At 53.3% G+C, this 12,626-nt stretch overlaps 2 protein-coding genes across 2 annotated transcripts; both read right to left on the bottom strand.

Annotated features, from left to right (window-relative positions):
• Window positions 1–592: 592 nt before the first annotated feature.
• Window positions 593–5,703, bottom strand: LOC136167480 (cathelicidin-3-like). Its single transcript, XM_065935039.1, has 5 exons — window positions 5,665–5,703; window positions 2,260–2,445; window positions 1,539–1,646; window positions 1,303–1,374; window positions 593–703 (listed from the first exon to the last, which is right to left on the bottom strand). The coding sequence occupies exons 1-5, from the start codon at window positions 5,701–5,703 to the stop codon at window positions 593–595; spliced, it is 516 nt and encodes a 171-aa protein (XP_065791111.1).
• Window positions 5,704–11,017: 5,314 nt separating this feature from the next.
• On the bottom strand, window positions 11,018–12,417 carry LOC136167837 (cathelicidin-2-like). The gene is made up of 4 exons (XM_065935384.1): window positions 12,217–12,417; window positions 11,996–12,103; window positions 11,781–11,852; window positions 11,018–11,181 (listed from the first exon to the last, which is right to left on the bottom strand). The coding sequence occupies exons 1-4, from the start codon at window positions 12,412–12,414 to the stop codon at window positions 11,074–11,076; spliced, it is 486 nt and encodes a 161-aa protein (XP_065791456.1). The 5' UTR covers window positions 12,415–12,417; the 3' UTR covers window positions 11,018–11,073.
• Between the last annotated feature and the right edge of the window lie 209 nt (window positions 12,418–12,626).

Consider the following 12,626-nt stretch of genomic DNA (forward strand, 5'->3'; position numbering starts at 1 on the left):
CTGAATTGCATCTCTGTGAGTGTTTAACAAGATGAGAAGCCTGGCCCCTCGTGGACTGTCAGTTCCACGTCAGCAGGAACAGCATTCCCACCAGCACTGCACACACAGCAGGTCTCCTTACGTCCTGTTGGTTGTTGGAGGAGGAGGGCAGGGGCGCGGGAAGGGCTCGGGAGGGACCCGAGGGTGGAGACACTGTCCTGGACCTCCTGGCACTGCTGCCTCCCCCTACACCCTCCTGGAAGGAACAGGAGCCTCACGATTCTCTGTGTTCACAGGAGTGATCTCACACACGTACATAGACACACACAGACACACACACAAATAGACACACACATACACATAGCTACACACACACACACAAACACACATACACACACAAACACACATAAACAGAGAGGAGGCCTCTCAGAGTCAAGGACTCAGTAAGTGGGAGAAAGGGAAATAATTGAAATTGAAGGCTGGAGGAAGCTGATTTCACAAGAATTTATTTTTCACCATCCAGAAGTCTGAGACAGAACAAATCAGATCTTTAAAACACTTCCCCAGGCTCGGGATTCACCAAAAGCCATTAATAGGTGTGATAGCCAGTTCTTCACCGCTTTCCGGGGAACCTTGGCAGGAACAATGACCGTGGCCTTGGCCTTGGCCTGTGAGGAGGCTGAGGCTTGGGAGGCTGAGGTCGTTTAGCCCTGACACTCTGAAGCTGTGAACCACAATGGAAGAGATTACTTGTGGGACTGGGCAAGGGTCAAGAGAAGACCACTCTCTCCCCACCTGAACAACCCCCAAACTGGGCCACCAAAGGAACTTTGGCCCCAGCTCATCCTCTGGCGGTGATCTTTGGAGCATGTGGTTGAATCCTTAAACCCACAACATATGGGGAAACTGATCCCAGAGATGACAAGGAGCTTCCAAATGTCACAAGCCCATCCGGGCAAAGATGGACTGGAGCATGGCCTCAAGACCATGACTTGCATCAGGGTGTCACAACTTCAGCATTGTCAGAATCCCCTGGAGGCCTTGTGAAAATACAAATGCCTGGGCCCCACCCCAAAGTCTGATTCAGGAGATCTCAGCAGGGCTGAGAATCTGCCTTACTGTCAGTTCCTGGGTGAGGACCCCTTTAGACAGCCACTTCTCTAAAGGATACAGAGCCAGGGCTGGAGACCTGCAGATTGGGGAGAATGGGCCTGGGTAGGAGGGCCTTTTCTCTGCCCTGGATGGAGCAGCGGGTCATTGGTCCAAAGGATGTTCCACAACCCACCCTGTTAGCATCTCCACAACACAGAAGGGGCCACTCACCTCATTACAGTTTAGGTCAAACTGGTCTTCGGACTGGTCCAGGCTGACTGTCCCCACACACTGTTTCACTAGCTGGAAGGGGAGTTTCCAGGTCAAACTGGAACCCCCCAGGCCATAACCTCCCAGGCTCAGCCAACCTCACCCCTCAGGGGCTGGAAATCTTCCCTGAAGGCCCCTGCTCAGCTTGCGCTGAGAAGCATTTATCCCAGCCCTCAGCCTCCAGCCCCCAGGCTCACCCCATTCTCCTTGAAGTTACACTGCTCTGGGGGTTGCTGGCTCGTCCTGGGGCATATGGTCTCCTTCACCCTGAAGCTCACAGGCTTTGGAGCACTGTGGTCCTCCACCTGGTCAAAGATCAAAGTGGGGAGACTGGACTCGGGCTCATCTTTCCTTCTCTGATCTGTCTCCCCGCCCCCACCCGGACGGCAGCCTCTCCAGCCCCCTGTGTGTCCAGCCCCAGGCTTGGTGCTGAGAGCCCAGGGGAGGGGACAGAGCCCGTCCCCGGCCTCAAGGGCTCACAGAGGGCAGGAGCGGACCGCACAGCAGCGCTGAGGGCAGCGCCTCCCCGCAGAGGGGCTGAGGGAGGTCGGGGCCGCCTGCAGGGAGAGCCCTTGTACCTGGAACCTAGAGCTGACAGAGGCCTCCCTGGCAGGGAGACACCGCAGTGCAGAGGGGCTTCAGCAGGGACGTCACCTCACAGAGCCTGTGACCCCCTCCATCCCTGGAGCTCCCGGAAGTCCTGGGAGCCAGGTGTGCAGGGCACCTGTTCCCACAGCAGAGATGCTAAGGCAGGAAGCCTGGGGCTGGGAGGGTCCCAGTTCTGGGAAGGTGTCCTGAAGAGGTGAGAGCCCACCTAGAGGGAGAAGTGCTTTCCTGACAGGCGGAACAGCCTGAGCGAAGGGAGGGATAATGTGACCAAGGCTGAGGGGAGATGGCTCAGCCCCCTCTCCAACTCACATCCTTGGGAGGTGAGTCTAGCTCCAAGAGGCAGTAGAGATTAGCTTCTGTGGACCTGTCATTGATGCAATCCCCAGTGTGAAGCACGGCCTCCCTGTAGCTGAGGGCCTGGGCAGAGGTCGAGGGCAGCACTAGTCCCAGCCGCAGTAGCCATAGTGACCACCGTCCCAGGGAGAAGCTGGACCTCTGGGTTCACCGTCCCCAGCCTGCCTCCTCCCAGCCCGAGGGACCCTCCTTTTATTTTCAGCCTGGGTCCTGATGCAAAGGCTCAACCAGGAGTCTTCCTGACCCACCCCACCCCTGCCCTCCTTCCAGGGTGTGAGATTGACTTGCCTCTGCCCCTGCTGTTGCTTCATGGGATTTCTGGGCAGTGGGCAGGGAGGCCCCTGAGCAAGGTGAAGAAAGGGTTTCTCCATCTCCCTGACAACTCCTTGGCCTCTCCTGGACCCCACGGGGAGTGTCACCAGCAGGCTTGCTCAAGAGGATTGAGTCCTCCAGGAGATGGAGGGGCCAGGCACTGTCTACATCCACTCTACCTCCACACCATGGGCTCCTCAGGATTCAGAGTAAAGGAGGGTATTTACTATTCGATCTTCTCCTTTAGGCACTGCCTGGCACCTGATAGGCACTTAGTTAAATTTTGATGAGCGGAAGACAGGACCGACCCCTTCTAGCCCCTCACCCAACCACCCTGTCCCTAGGCAGCCATTTGGGCCAAACCATCCTCTTCTCTCTTCACAACCCTCAGACAGTCAGGGGCTCAGCTTCACCTGTCCCCTTTTCCTAGTCTTCTCCTCTGCCTTCCTCAGACTAGGATGTCACATCCAAAGACCCCAGCAGTTGTGGCCTGTTGCTACACTCAACATATTTATCATGAGGGAAACACTCTGTCCTCCTGAACTTGCCCCTGACCAATTCTCCCTTGTCCCTGCTCTCCTGGGTCCCCTCCAATTCCCTGGGGGTTCCTACTGACTCTCCTCCAAGGACTCTCCTCTTAGGAGGTAGGGCTGGCTCAGGTGCATCCAGGCTGCTTCTCCTCCCAGTCCTCACACGTTCCTGGGGATGGCCCTTGTCAAGACACCAGTGCCCATCACACACATACTGGACTTTGCCTCTGGGTTCAGGACTCCCATGAATGCCCTGGTTGTCTACACTGGGCTGTTGGCTGGGTGCTGCCGCAGGAGCTCTGAGCTGGAAGCCTGGGAGCCCCACCTGCTCCTTCTTCCTCCTGAGGATACTCCCCTGACCTCCCACCACCCCTGCCCTGGTCCTACCCCCATCTTCTCTCCTCTCAGTGAAGCCAGAACCTCCAGACTCCATGTTTCCTGATTTTCAGGCTCTCCCAGGCCAATGTGCACACTTCACTCTATTTCTAAGTGCAGAGGCAGAATGCTGACTTGACCATTTACCCTCCACCTTCAGAACACAGACCCGCGCCTGACAGCAGAGTCTGGGTCTTGACACTCCTCACTGTCCACACCCCAGCTCTGCAGGTCAGGTCTCAAGCTGCCTTGACCATTCCAACCACAAGCCATCTCAGAGCCTCCTGCTTGTCCCCCATCTCTGCAGCTGATGCCTCTGCTCGCCCTGACATGCCACCTTGCAAAGCTTTCCCTGATCTTAACCAAAAGTTTTACCTCTTCCTCTTGACTCCCAAAGCCTTCAGGACATCCCCTCTTCTTTTTTGCTTTTTTATCAAAATGTGCTTTTTATTTATTTAGTTAGTTCTGGCTGTACTGTGTCTTCGTTGATGCCCACCAGCTAGTTTGGTTGCATAGAGCAACAGCTACTCTCTAGTTGCGGTGCACAGGCTTCTCATTGCGGTGGCTTCTCTTGTTGTGGAGCACAGGCTCTAGAGTGTGAGGTCTCAGTAGCTGTGGCCCAAGGGCTTTCTTGCCTGATGTGGGATCCTCCTGGTCCGGGGGTCCAACCCGCATCCCCTGCATTGGCAGGCAGATTCTTACCCACAGGACCACCAGGAAAGTCTAGGACATCCCTTCTGATTTGACCTCCAGGACTCCCTGCTCAGTGCTCTGGTTGGGGAGGAAGATGCTGGGAGGAAAAGAAAGCACAGCTGGGGGAAATACTATGCCCAAGGGACAGAGGAGTGCTGAAGCCAAGAAGAACATTCTAATCCATCAACACCAGGGAAGCACCATGTGCCTGTGAGGCCTGGGGAGGTTTGTGGACTCAGTTGCCCTGTGGGACCCTTGAGGGCTGGGCCAGGGCACCTTGGAAGGTGGCAGCCTGGATGGGAGATGCCGGGTGACCACTCAGCCTTGGAGAAGGAAAGAAAAGTGAGTTTTGTGCAACCTCGTTACACCACCCAGATATTGCCCCACTGGTCTTTTGGTCAAGCTGTATCTTTTCCCCAAGTCAAAGAATTAGCAACACACATGGTGGCCAGATGTTTGGTAACCTGGAAATCTCCCTGTACTTTCCTGGTGGTGGTGGTCTATTCACTAAGTCATGTTCAACTCCTTGTGACCCCATGGACTGTAGCCCGCCAGGCTCCTCTGTCCATGGGATTTCTCAGGCAAGAATACTGGAGTGGGTTGCCATGTCCTCCTCCAGGGGATCATCTCAACCCAGGGATCGAACCTGCGTCTCCTGGGTCTCCTGCATTGCAGGCAGATTCTCTACTGCTGAGTCACCACGGAAGCCCTCCCCTGTGCTTTCCCGCCTCTGCGCTATTGCATTTGTTCACACTTCAGACTAAGGTTTCCTTCCCCATCCTCCCTGGATCCTGTTAGGGGCCTCTGCCAGGCCTTCAGTCTGCACCTCCTGTAATGAGGAGCGAGCCTTCCATGTCTCCAGCATCTGCCTTTTCTGATTTAGTCCTCACAGCTGTCTTGTCCTAGTGGAGTCTTATGTCTGCTCACGGGTGCCCTGGGAAGGGGGAGACAGCCCACCATCTGGAGACTTCACCCAGCCCAGGCCAGCTAGTATGCCCTTTGGGAATTAAAGAGAGAAGGGACCAACTCCTAGTAAGAGAGACAGGCCAACTGGGGATCAAAACACCACCTCACTGATTCCATTTTTTCCAGCTTGGAATCTGTCACAGGTCCCCGGTCCAACTCAACAGTTACAGGTAAGCACCTGACTTTATTTCTTTTGTAAAGATATTCAGGAGATTGTAAAACACCTTCCTGCCTTATCACCACATGTGGAAAACCACCGATTCTGTCTCCAGCAACAACCTCCCTCCACAAGGATTTAAATCAACAGAAAAGGAAAGAGCTTGGGGAGCTGGAATTGCAGGTTACAGTGGGGTGGAGAGTGGGAAGGCTGATGGGTGGCAGAGACCAGGGAAGGGAGGGCTGGGGCTGCTGGAGACTATTCTGTGTAGGTGTGACACTCTGGCTGTGAATAGGAAACAAGACTGATACCCCTGCCATTCCTTACGTTGGGAACTCTCTCCATTTTGCTGGGAGTTCCTGCCATGATGGTCACTAGTGTGCCCTTGGGCAATCTCATTGAAAGAGCTTTCTTCCAAGTAATTTGCCAATAACAAAAACACTGAGTGAGATCCCTGGGGTCCATCCTGTCACCAACACAACAACTCTGACACTAATCCCTGGGAGGGTCATGGTAACAACACTGCGAGGGGAGCCTGAGGCCCCTTTTGTCCTGCCTTCCCCACTCACAGCCTTCGCATGACCACATTGCCTATGGAGTCTAGAGACCTGAGTCCAACAATGTGACCTGTGTGTGTGGTCCTTCAGGGTACAACAGGTTTCTCTGCACCCACCTCCTCTGAGTTCACAGCACACTTGTCAGGAGGGCAGGGCAGGGCTCACCACCAGTCTCTTTAAGTCAAGAAGGAAACTGAGGCCCAGGGTGGGGTGAGATGTGGCCTTGGGAGAGAGGTCTTGGCCAAATCAGGGTTGATAGAAGGACCCAGAGTTCTTGTCCAGTGTGGAGTTCCCCTGGTCCAATCTAGGGCTTCCATCTTTCTTAGACTAGCTCCTTACCCCTCTCTCTCACCCTACTACCCACCACTCTGGCGAATCCCTGTATCTCTTGTGAATCTCAGAACTTAAAGAAGTTCTGGAGACTCTTCTTTTTAACCCGCAGCACTCTAGACACTGAAGGGCTGAACTGGGAGCCTGTTCTGCTCTGGTCCACCTCCCACTCTTTTCCATTGCTTCCAGGGCTATCCCTTGCCCTCTGGCTGCTGAAGTTGCTGGGGTATGGGGGAAGACCCTAGGGAGATCTGGGGCAAGAGTGGAGGGAAGTAAGTTGCTCTCAGAATGATTTACGGGGCCTCCTTCCTGTATTATTTCAAGTATGGAGTCACCACCGGCCAGCACTGGCTCCATCACTTGCAAAATGAAAATGTGGGGCCCCTTGTTCAAAATTATGAGATTTTCAAGCCCTCAAGAATAAGTCATTAGCAAGTACCTAAGCATGGGGGCCTGTGTGACTGTACTGGTGACTCTCTTGATACCAGCCTTGCCCCCTGCCCACAAAACACTCTTTATCACCACAAGAGAGAGTTTAGACTATCTGGGTGTTGTAGGTAAGTCCAGGCCAGACTTTGCATACTTAGTAGCAGCAAGATCAGCAAGAGGTGTTGCTCTTGTTATGTCAGAATCTGCCAAGTCTTTAAGCTTAGAAGAGCTACCATATTCTGGGCAACACACATAAAAGAGTTCAAAATTTCATGATGAGACTTATGAAAATCTTATCAGTATCTAAAAGGTCAACCTTGTTATGTCATGTTTAGTGGAGGCTGTCTACTTCTGGAGGTGGCAGTTGTTGGAAAGGTAACAAGAGCCCTTAGATTAAGACTCTTCAGGACTTCCCTGGTGGTCTAGTGGTTAAGAATCTGCCTGCCAATACACGGGACACAGGTCCGATCCCTGGTCTGGGAAGATTCCACATGCCGTGGGGCAACTAAGCCTCCATGCCAGCCCACCGTAAGCCTGTATGCTACTGAGCCCAACTTCTAGAACTCATACTGTGCAACAAGAGAAGCCACCGAGATGAGAAGCCTGTGCACTGCAATGAAGAGTAACCCCCCTCGCCGCAGCTAGAGAATGCCCAAGCGCAGCAATGAAGACTCAGCACAGTCATAAATAAATAAATAAATTTTAGAAAAAGACTCTTCATTGGCTGTTGATCAGGTAGAGTCTGGGTGAAAGTGACCAGATGCCCTGTAGACAAACGCTGAGAGAGCAATGAATGGTGCGTCTTCCCACCCTAGACTCTGAGTCGGAGGCCTGCTATTCCCATCATCAGTGTAGTTACTTTCTTCACAACCAAGTGATCTGAACATCCAGTCCCTCAGCAATCACTGCTCCTGTCCCCAATCCTCCCCTTGTCTTAGATCATGTGCCCAGACTCCTCCCTACGTGCTCAGCAGCTTCATTCTTTTATGCCGTGACCCATCATAGAACAGCTCCCTAGGTCCTGAAACACCAGTAGGATCGCGTTAGGAGTTTCCACCTCATATTCGTGATCATTGTCATCAATATCCTTCCAGCAGCAGAGCTGGCAGTGCAATGAGCACTAGGGGTAGAGTCACCTACCACATGTGTCTTCTTTGCAGCTTGCAAATTCCGATACTAGGAGCTGCCAGAGGTGCCTGGGAAAAAGACAAGTGGGGTGAGAAAGATTACTCATGTGGTTTGAGAGTCTTCCATCAGCTTGGGCCTCTTCCCTCATTTCCAAGCCTCAAAATTAAGCATTCTACTTAACTAGAAGATAGCCTCCCAGGGAATCAGCTCATTTAGAATTCAAGTTGCCTTCCCTGAGTGTGTGCTCCATGGGAGGTGAGCCTTGGGTGTATAGTTATCCTTTCAATGTTTCCTCTCAGAGTCCATTTCATCTTCCAATGGTACTGACTACTTGGAGATGAGATTTTGGGGCATTGAAGGTCCTGAGAGTCATCTGGGTAGCTGTTCATACCCAGCTTCTTACTATAAGGCAATGCTGTTGCAGATCAGATGTGTTCTGTGAGTCCAGATATGAAACACAGACCATCTGAGAGTCTTTGAATATCATATCCCATGTATGCTGTGTGAACAGGGATAGCACCCCTGTTATCGCCCTGGAATTCCTTTTGTCACTCAGTCATAAGGGTGGCAGTCAGCCACTTTAGCGAGGTTTCCTTGGCCTCATATGCTGGCATCACTAGGCTTTGTCAATATTTTGAGGTCTAATGGTGGATTTAAATGGATCACCATGTCCCATGTGATGGTGCATCCACATGCCTAGAGACCCTACCTAGCCAGCGCAGGTTTAATTCATTTGTTGATTCTGATAACATGGCCCGTGAATGGTCATTTTTCTTGCATATCAGTGTGAGTCATAAAAGAGGGAGTGAGCACAGAGCATTCTATTGCAACAAGGTTTGATACCCTCAAAGACTGAGGCCTGACCATCCAGTTTCATAGGCGGACACCAGATCACACTGCCAGTCTCTGGTGTACTGCCCATGAGACAGTGAGAAACACAACCTGGTAAATTTGGGAAGGTTTCTTAAATGAGGGGCCTTGTTCAGGCACAGGTGTCAAAAGATGTCTTTGAGGCTGAGCAGCATCAGCGGCACAGGCCACGCATCCTCCTTTAACCTAGCACATCCACCCATGAAGGACCAAGCATCTTCAGGACCCTGGTGGACCAAAGCCCCCAGGGAGCTCTAACACAGACCCCATGATTGAGAGACCTGCATCTGGAATGTGATCAGCCATCTTTGCCTCTAGGTGTTTCCCTCCAAGTGCCCTGTTTTACTCTTTTCCAGGGAAGAGTCATTTTGTTGAGATTTTCATTTTTCACACTTCCCGTGTTGCTCCTTGAGGCTCTGAACATCAGAGTCACACACGACTGAGCAAATGAACTGAACTGAAATGAGTTGAAAAATATACCATTAGATACATTTTTGAGGATGAATGAGTCCACAGAGTTGAAAGTGCCTAGGGACCATGAAAAAGACAATGTATCTCCCTGCCTCCCCTGACAACATCCTACCCTGCTCCAGATGGGGATGACACAGAGGCAGAGTGGCACACAGGAGAACAGGGGCTGCATGTTTTAGCTTACAATTCATTCATGCAAGGATGGATACAATCAAGATCCACAAGGTCCTTGCCTAGTAACGGCGCAGTGTGCCTCCTTGACACAGCACGGGTCTGGGGGATGGAGAAGCCCCTTCTGGTCCACACTGATTGGCTCCCCTCTTCCTGATCTCTTGATCGACTCCACTCTGTCTTTGATTTCAGTGCCCCCAACCAAGGAAACTGCCCCCTGCCCTGAAGGGAGTGACCTTACATGTACACAACACTGAGAAACATGAGGAGGCATCTCCCTGGGCCGCGTGACCTCCTGTCCACTCTCACCACGTTGTGAAACCGTCAGTTCCACTTGACTTTCAGCACTGTCCCCAGGACACCCCCTCCTGCAACACCACCCTGGACCCCTCGGGCCCTTCTCTCTTGTCTCCACATCAAGCCCCGCACCTGACCCATATGGAACGAGTGGACAGACTCTGCACGGTACCACTGCCACCACAGGCCCGGTTCCCTAGAGTGAGAAGCGTGAGGTTCCTCTAACCTGCCTGAAAGCAGCCCCACCTGCTCACCAAGAGGAGCCGAGCCTGACAGGTAGCAGAGTAAAGGCTCTGGGAGATCGTGTCCTCTGTCCCTTTCAGAGAAAGCAATCTGTGTCTTATTCAGGTGGACCCAGCAGGGAACTTAAGACAAGCCTTTGGTGGAAGGAGTTTCCTTGCAAGGAGATTCCAGAAAAAGCCAGTAAAAGTGTGGACAGGGGAGACAGGGCACGACATGAGTCAGAAGAGGAGGGGTCAATGAAGAGGTCACTGATGGGGGTGGTCGGGGCTCAATCCCGGTGGGGACCTCACACAGGGGTATACATATCTGGGAGTGGGCCACCCCAAGAGGGAGGAAGAGGAGGTGTTTTTCCCCCAAGTCCCTCCAATGGTTGGTTGAAGCTGCTACCACAATACAAACTTCCTAGTGCTTCCAGTCTGCCCCTGAGCAAAGGTCAGCTAGAGCATGGGGAGTGGGCAGGACATGGACAGAGTCTGAACACCCGGGAAAGAGAGATGTGACCTGCGTGTCACTTCCCGCGTCTCCCACAGTGTTCAGCTCATCGCCCCGATGAGCAGAATGCTTCTTTTTAATGAGAGCTTTATATCATTGGATTCCATCACATAGACCCACCATAAAATGTGGGAGAAAACTAGAAAGACAGTGATGTGTCTGATGCCACAGGAAAATCAGGAGGTGTGGACGTTCCAGAGTTAAGACTGTCATGGGGAAGAGGAACGTTCTGGGCTCGGTACATGCAGGCTTCACCCTGAGACTGAACTGGATCTCTGTGAGTGTTTAGCAAGGTGAGCAGCCTGACCCCTCGTGGACTGTAAGCTCCTCGTGAGCAGGAGAAGCAGCCCCGCCAGCACTGCACACACAGCAGGTCTCTGTACGTCCTACTGGGTGCTGGAGGAGGAGGGCAGGGGCGGGTGGAGGGTCCCGGAGGGACCCGAGGGTGGAGACACTGTCCTGGGGCTCCTGGGGCTGCTGCCTCCCCCTTGCCCTTCTGGAAGGAACACGGGCTTCACACTTCTCTGTGTTCACAGGAGTGATCACACACACACACACATACAAAGACACTCCTAAAGGTCATGGTAAGTTGGAAGAGGGGAGACAATTGAAACTGAAAACCGGAGGAAGTTGTTTTTACAAGATTTTATTTTTTGGATGCTGACTCAGGGCAAAAGAGATCCCAAGAGGTCTTCCCTGGGCTTCTGATTCATCAGAAGCCCTTATCAGGGAGTTATCTGCCTATTGGTCACCCTCTACCAGGAAATCTTGGGCGGAACGGTGGGCGGAACCCTGGGCGGTACGGTGGACGGACTGGTGGACGTAGGATTGGTGGAATAAATCTGACACTCTGAAACTGTGAACCAATAAAAAGAGGTTTCTTGTGAGAACCAGGTGAAGGTCAAGACAAGACCCCTCCCTCCACACCTGCCCCCCATTCCTAGTGGACTCCAGGAAACTTGGGGACCCAGATCACCCTCTGGCTGTGACCCTTGGAGCAGATGCTTAAATCTCCATACCACAGACAGAGATAAAACTGAGGCCCACAGATGATAAGGGGCTCCCAGTGTCACAAACCCATCCCAGCAAAGAAGGGCATGAAGACCATCACTGAGTCAGTGCCCCTCCAGCTTCTGCACAGTCAGAGTCCCCGGGAGGCCTTGTGAAAATACAAATGGCTGGACCTTGCCCCAGAATTGGATTCGGTTGGGTTGAGTGCTGCCGAGAATCTGCCTTCCTATCAGTTCCCGGGTGGGGACCCCATGAGAGAACCACTGCTTTAAGGGATGCACAGCCAGGCTGGAGACTGGGGCTCAGGTAGGGTGGGCCCCAGGCGGGACCCGGGGTTGGAGGGCCTTTCCCTGCCCTCAATGGGCAGCCGGTCATTGGTCCAAAGGATGTTTCACATACTTAGCCCCCCCCCAGAAACCCCACAGTCCAGAAGGGGCCACTCACCTCATTACAGTTTATGTCAAATTGGTCATTTGATGGGTCCAGGGTGACTGTCCCCACACACTGTTTCACCAGCTGGAAGGGGAGGTTCAGGTCAAACTGGAACCCCTGTGGCCATAACCTCCCGGCCTCCTCCCAGGAGCTGGAAACCGTCCCCAACCCCGCTGTCCAACCCCTGAGAGGCATCTGCCATTCCCCTCCCCCACTCCCATCCTCACCCCATTCTCCTTGAAGTCACACTGCTCCGGGGACTGCTGGGCCGTCTTGGGGCACACGGTCTCCTTCACCGTGAAGCTCACAGGCTTTCTGGTGCCTGGGTCAACCTCCTGGTCATGGGCCAAAGTAGGGGAAACTGGGTTTGGACTCATTCTTCTTCCTCTGATCTGTCTCCCTGCCCCCTAACTAGCTGGCCCCCTCCCCAGATCCCTTCATAACTCACATCATTGGGTGTAGCGTCTAGATCCAGGAGGCGGTAGAGATTATCTTCTGAGGACCGCTCGTTGAACTGATCCACAGCACGAAGCACAGCCTCCCTGTAGCTGAGGACCTGGGCGCTGGCCGAAGGCAGCACCAGTCCCAGCAGCAGTAGCCACAGTGACCAGCGCCCCAGGGTGAAGCTGGCTCTCTGGGTCTCCATGGTCCCCAGTCCTCATCCTCCCAGCCTGAGGGACCTTCCTTTTATGCTTAGCCAGGGCCTGATGCAATCACTCCACCAAGAGTCTTCCTCACCCGCCCCATCCCTGCCCTCCTCCCAGCCTGTGAGAAGGACTTGCCTCAGACCCTGCTGTGGCCTCACAGGACTGCTGAAGAAATGATTTCTCCATCTCCTGACTGTGTTTCATCCTCTCC

The sequence above is a fragment of the Muntiacus reevesi genome, chromosome 4 (assembly GCF_963930625.1).
Source record: "Muntiacus reevesi chromosome 4, mMunRee1.1, whole genome shotgun sequence".
Lineage (NCBI taxonomy): Eukaryota > Metazoa > Chordata > Mammalia > Artiodactyla > Cervidae > Muntiacus > Muntiacus reevesi.

What these genes read in the sequence shown, in the direction of transcription:
- LOC136167837 (XM_065935384.1), bottom strand. Translation starts at nt 12,414, where the DNA reads ATGGAGACCCAGAGAGCCAGCTTCACCCTGGGGCGCTGGTCACTGTGG. An exon ending in TAGACGCTACACCCAATGAT is followed by an intron (nt 12,104 to 12,216) that starts GTGAGTTATGAA and finishes GCCCATGACCAG; the next exon opens with GAGGTTGACCCAGGCACCAG. An exon ending in TTGACATAAACTGTAATGAG is followed by an intron (nt 11,182 to 11,780) that starts GTGAGTGGCCCC and finishes ATTGGTTCACAG; the next exon opens with TTTCAGAGTGTCAGATTTAT.
- LOC136167480 (XM_065935039.1), bottom strand. Translation starts at nt 5,703, where the DNA reads ATGGCAGGAACTCCCAGCAAAATGGAGAGAGTTCCCAAC. An exon ending in TAGACTCACCTCCCAAGGAT is followed by an intron (nt 1,647 to 2,259) that starts GTGAGTTGGAGA and finishes ATCTTTGACCAG; the next exon opens with GTGGAGGACCACAGTGCTCC. An exon ending in GTAACTTCAAGGAGAATGGG is followed by an intron (nt 1,375 to 1,538) that starts GTGAGCCTGGGG and finishes CTCCCCTTCCAG; the next exon opens with CTAGTGAAACAGTGTGTGGG.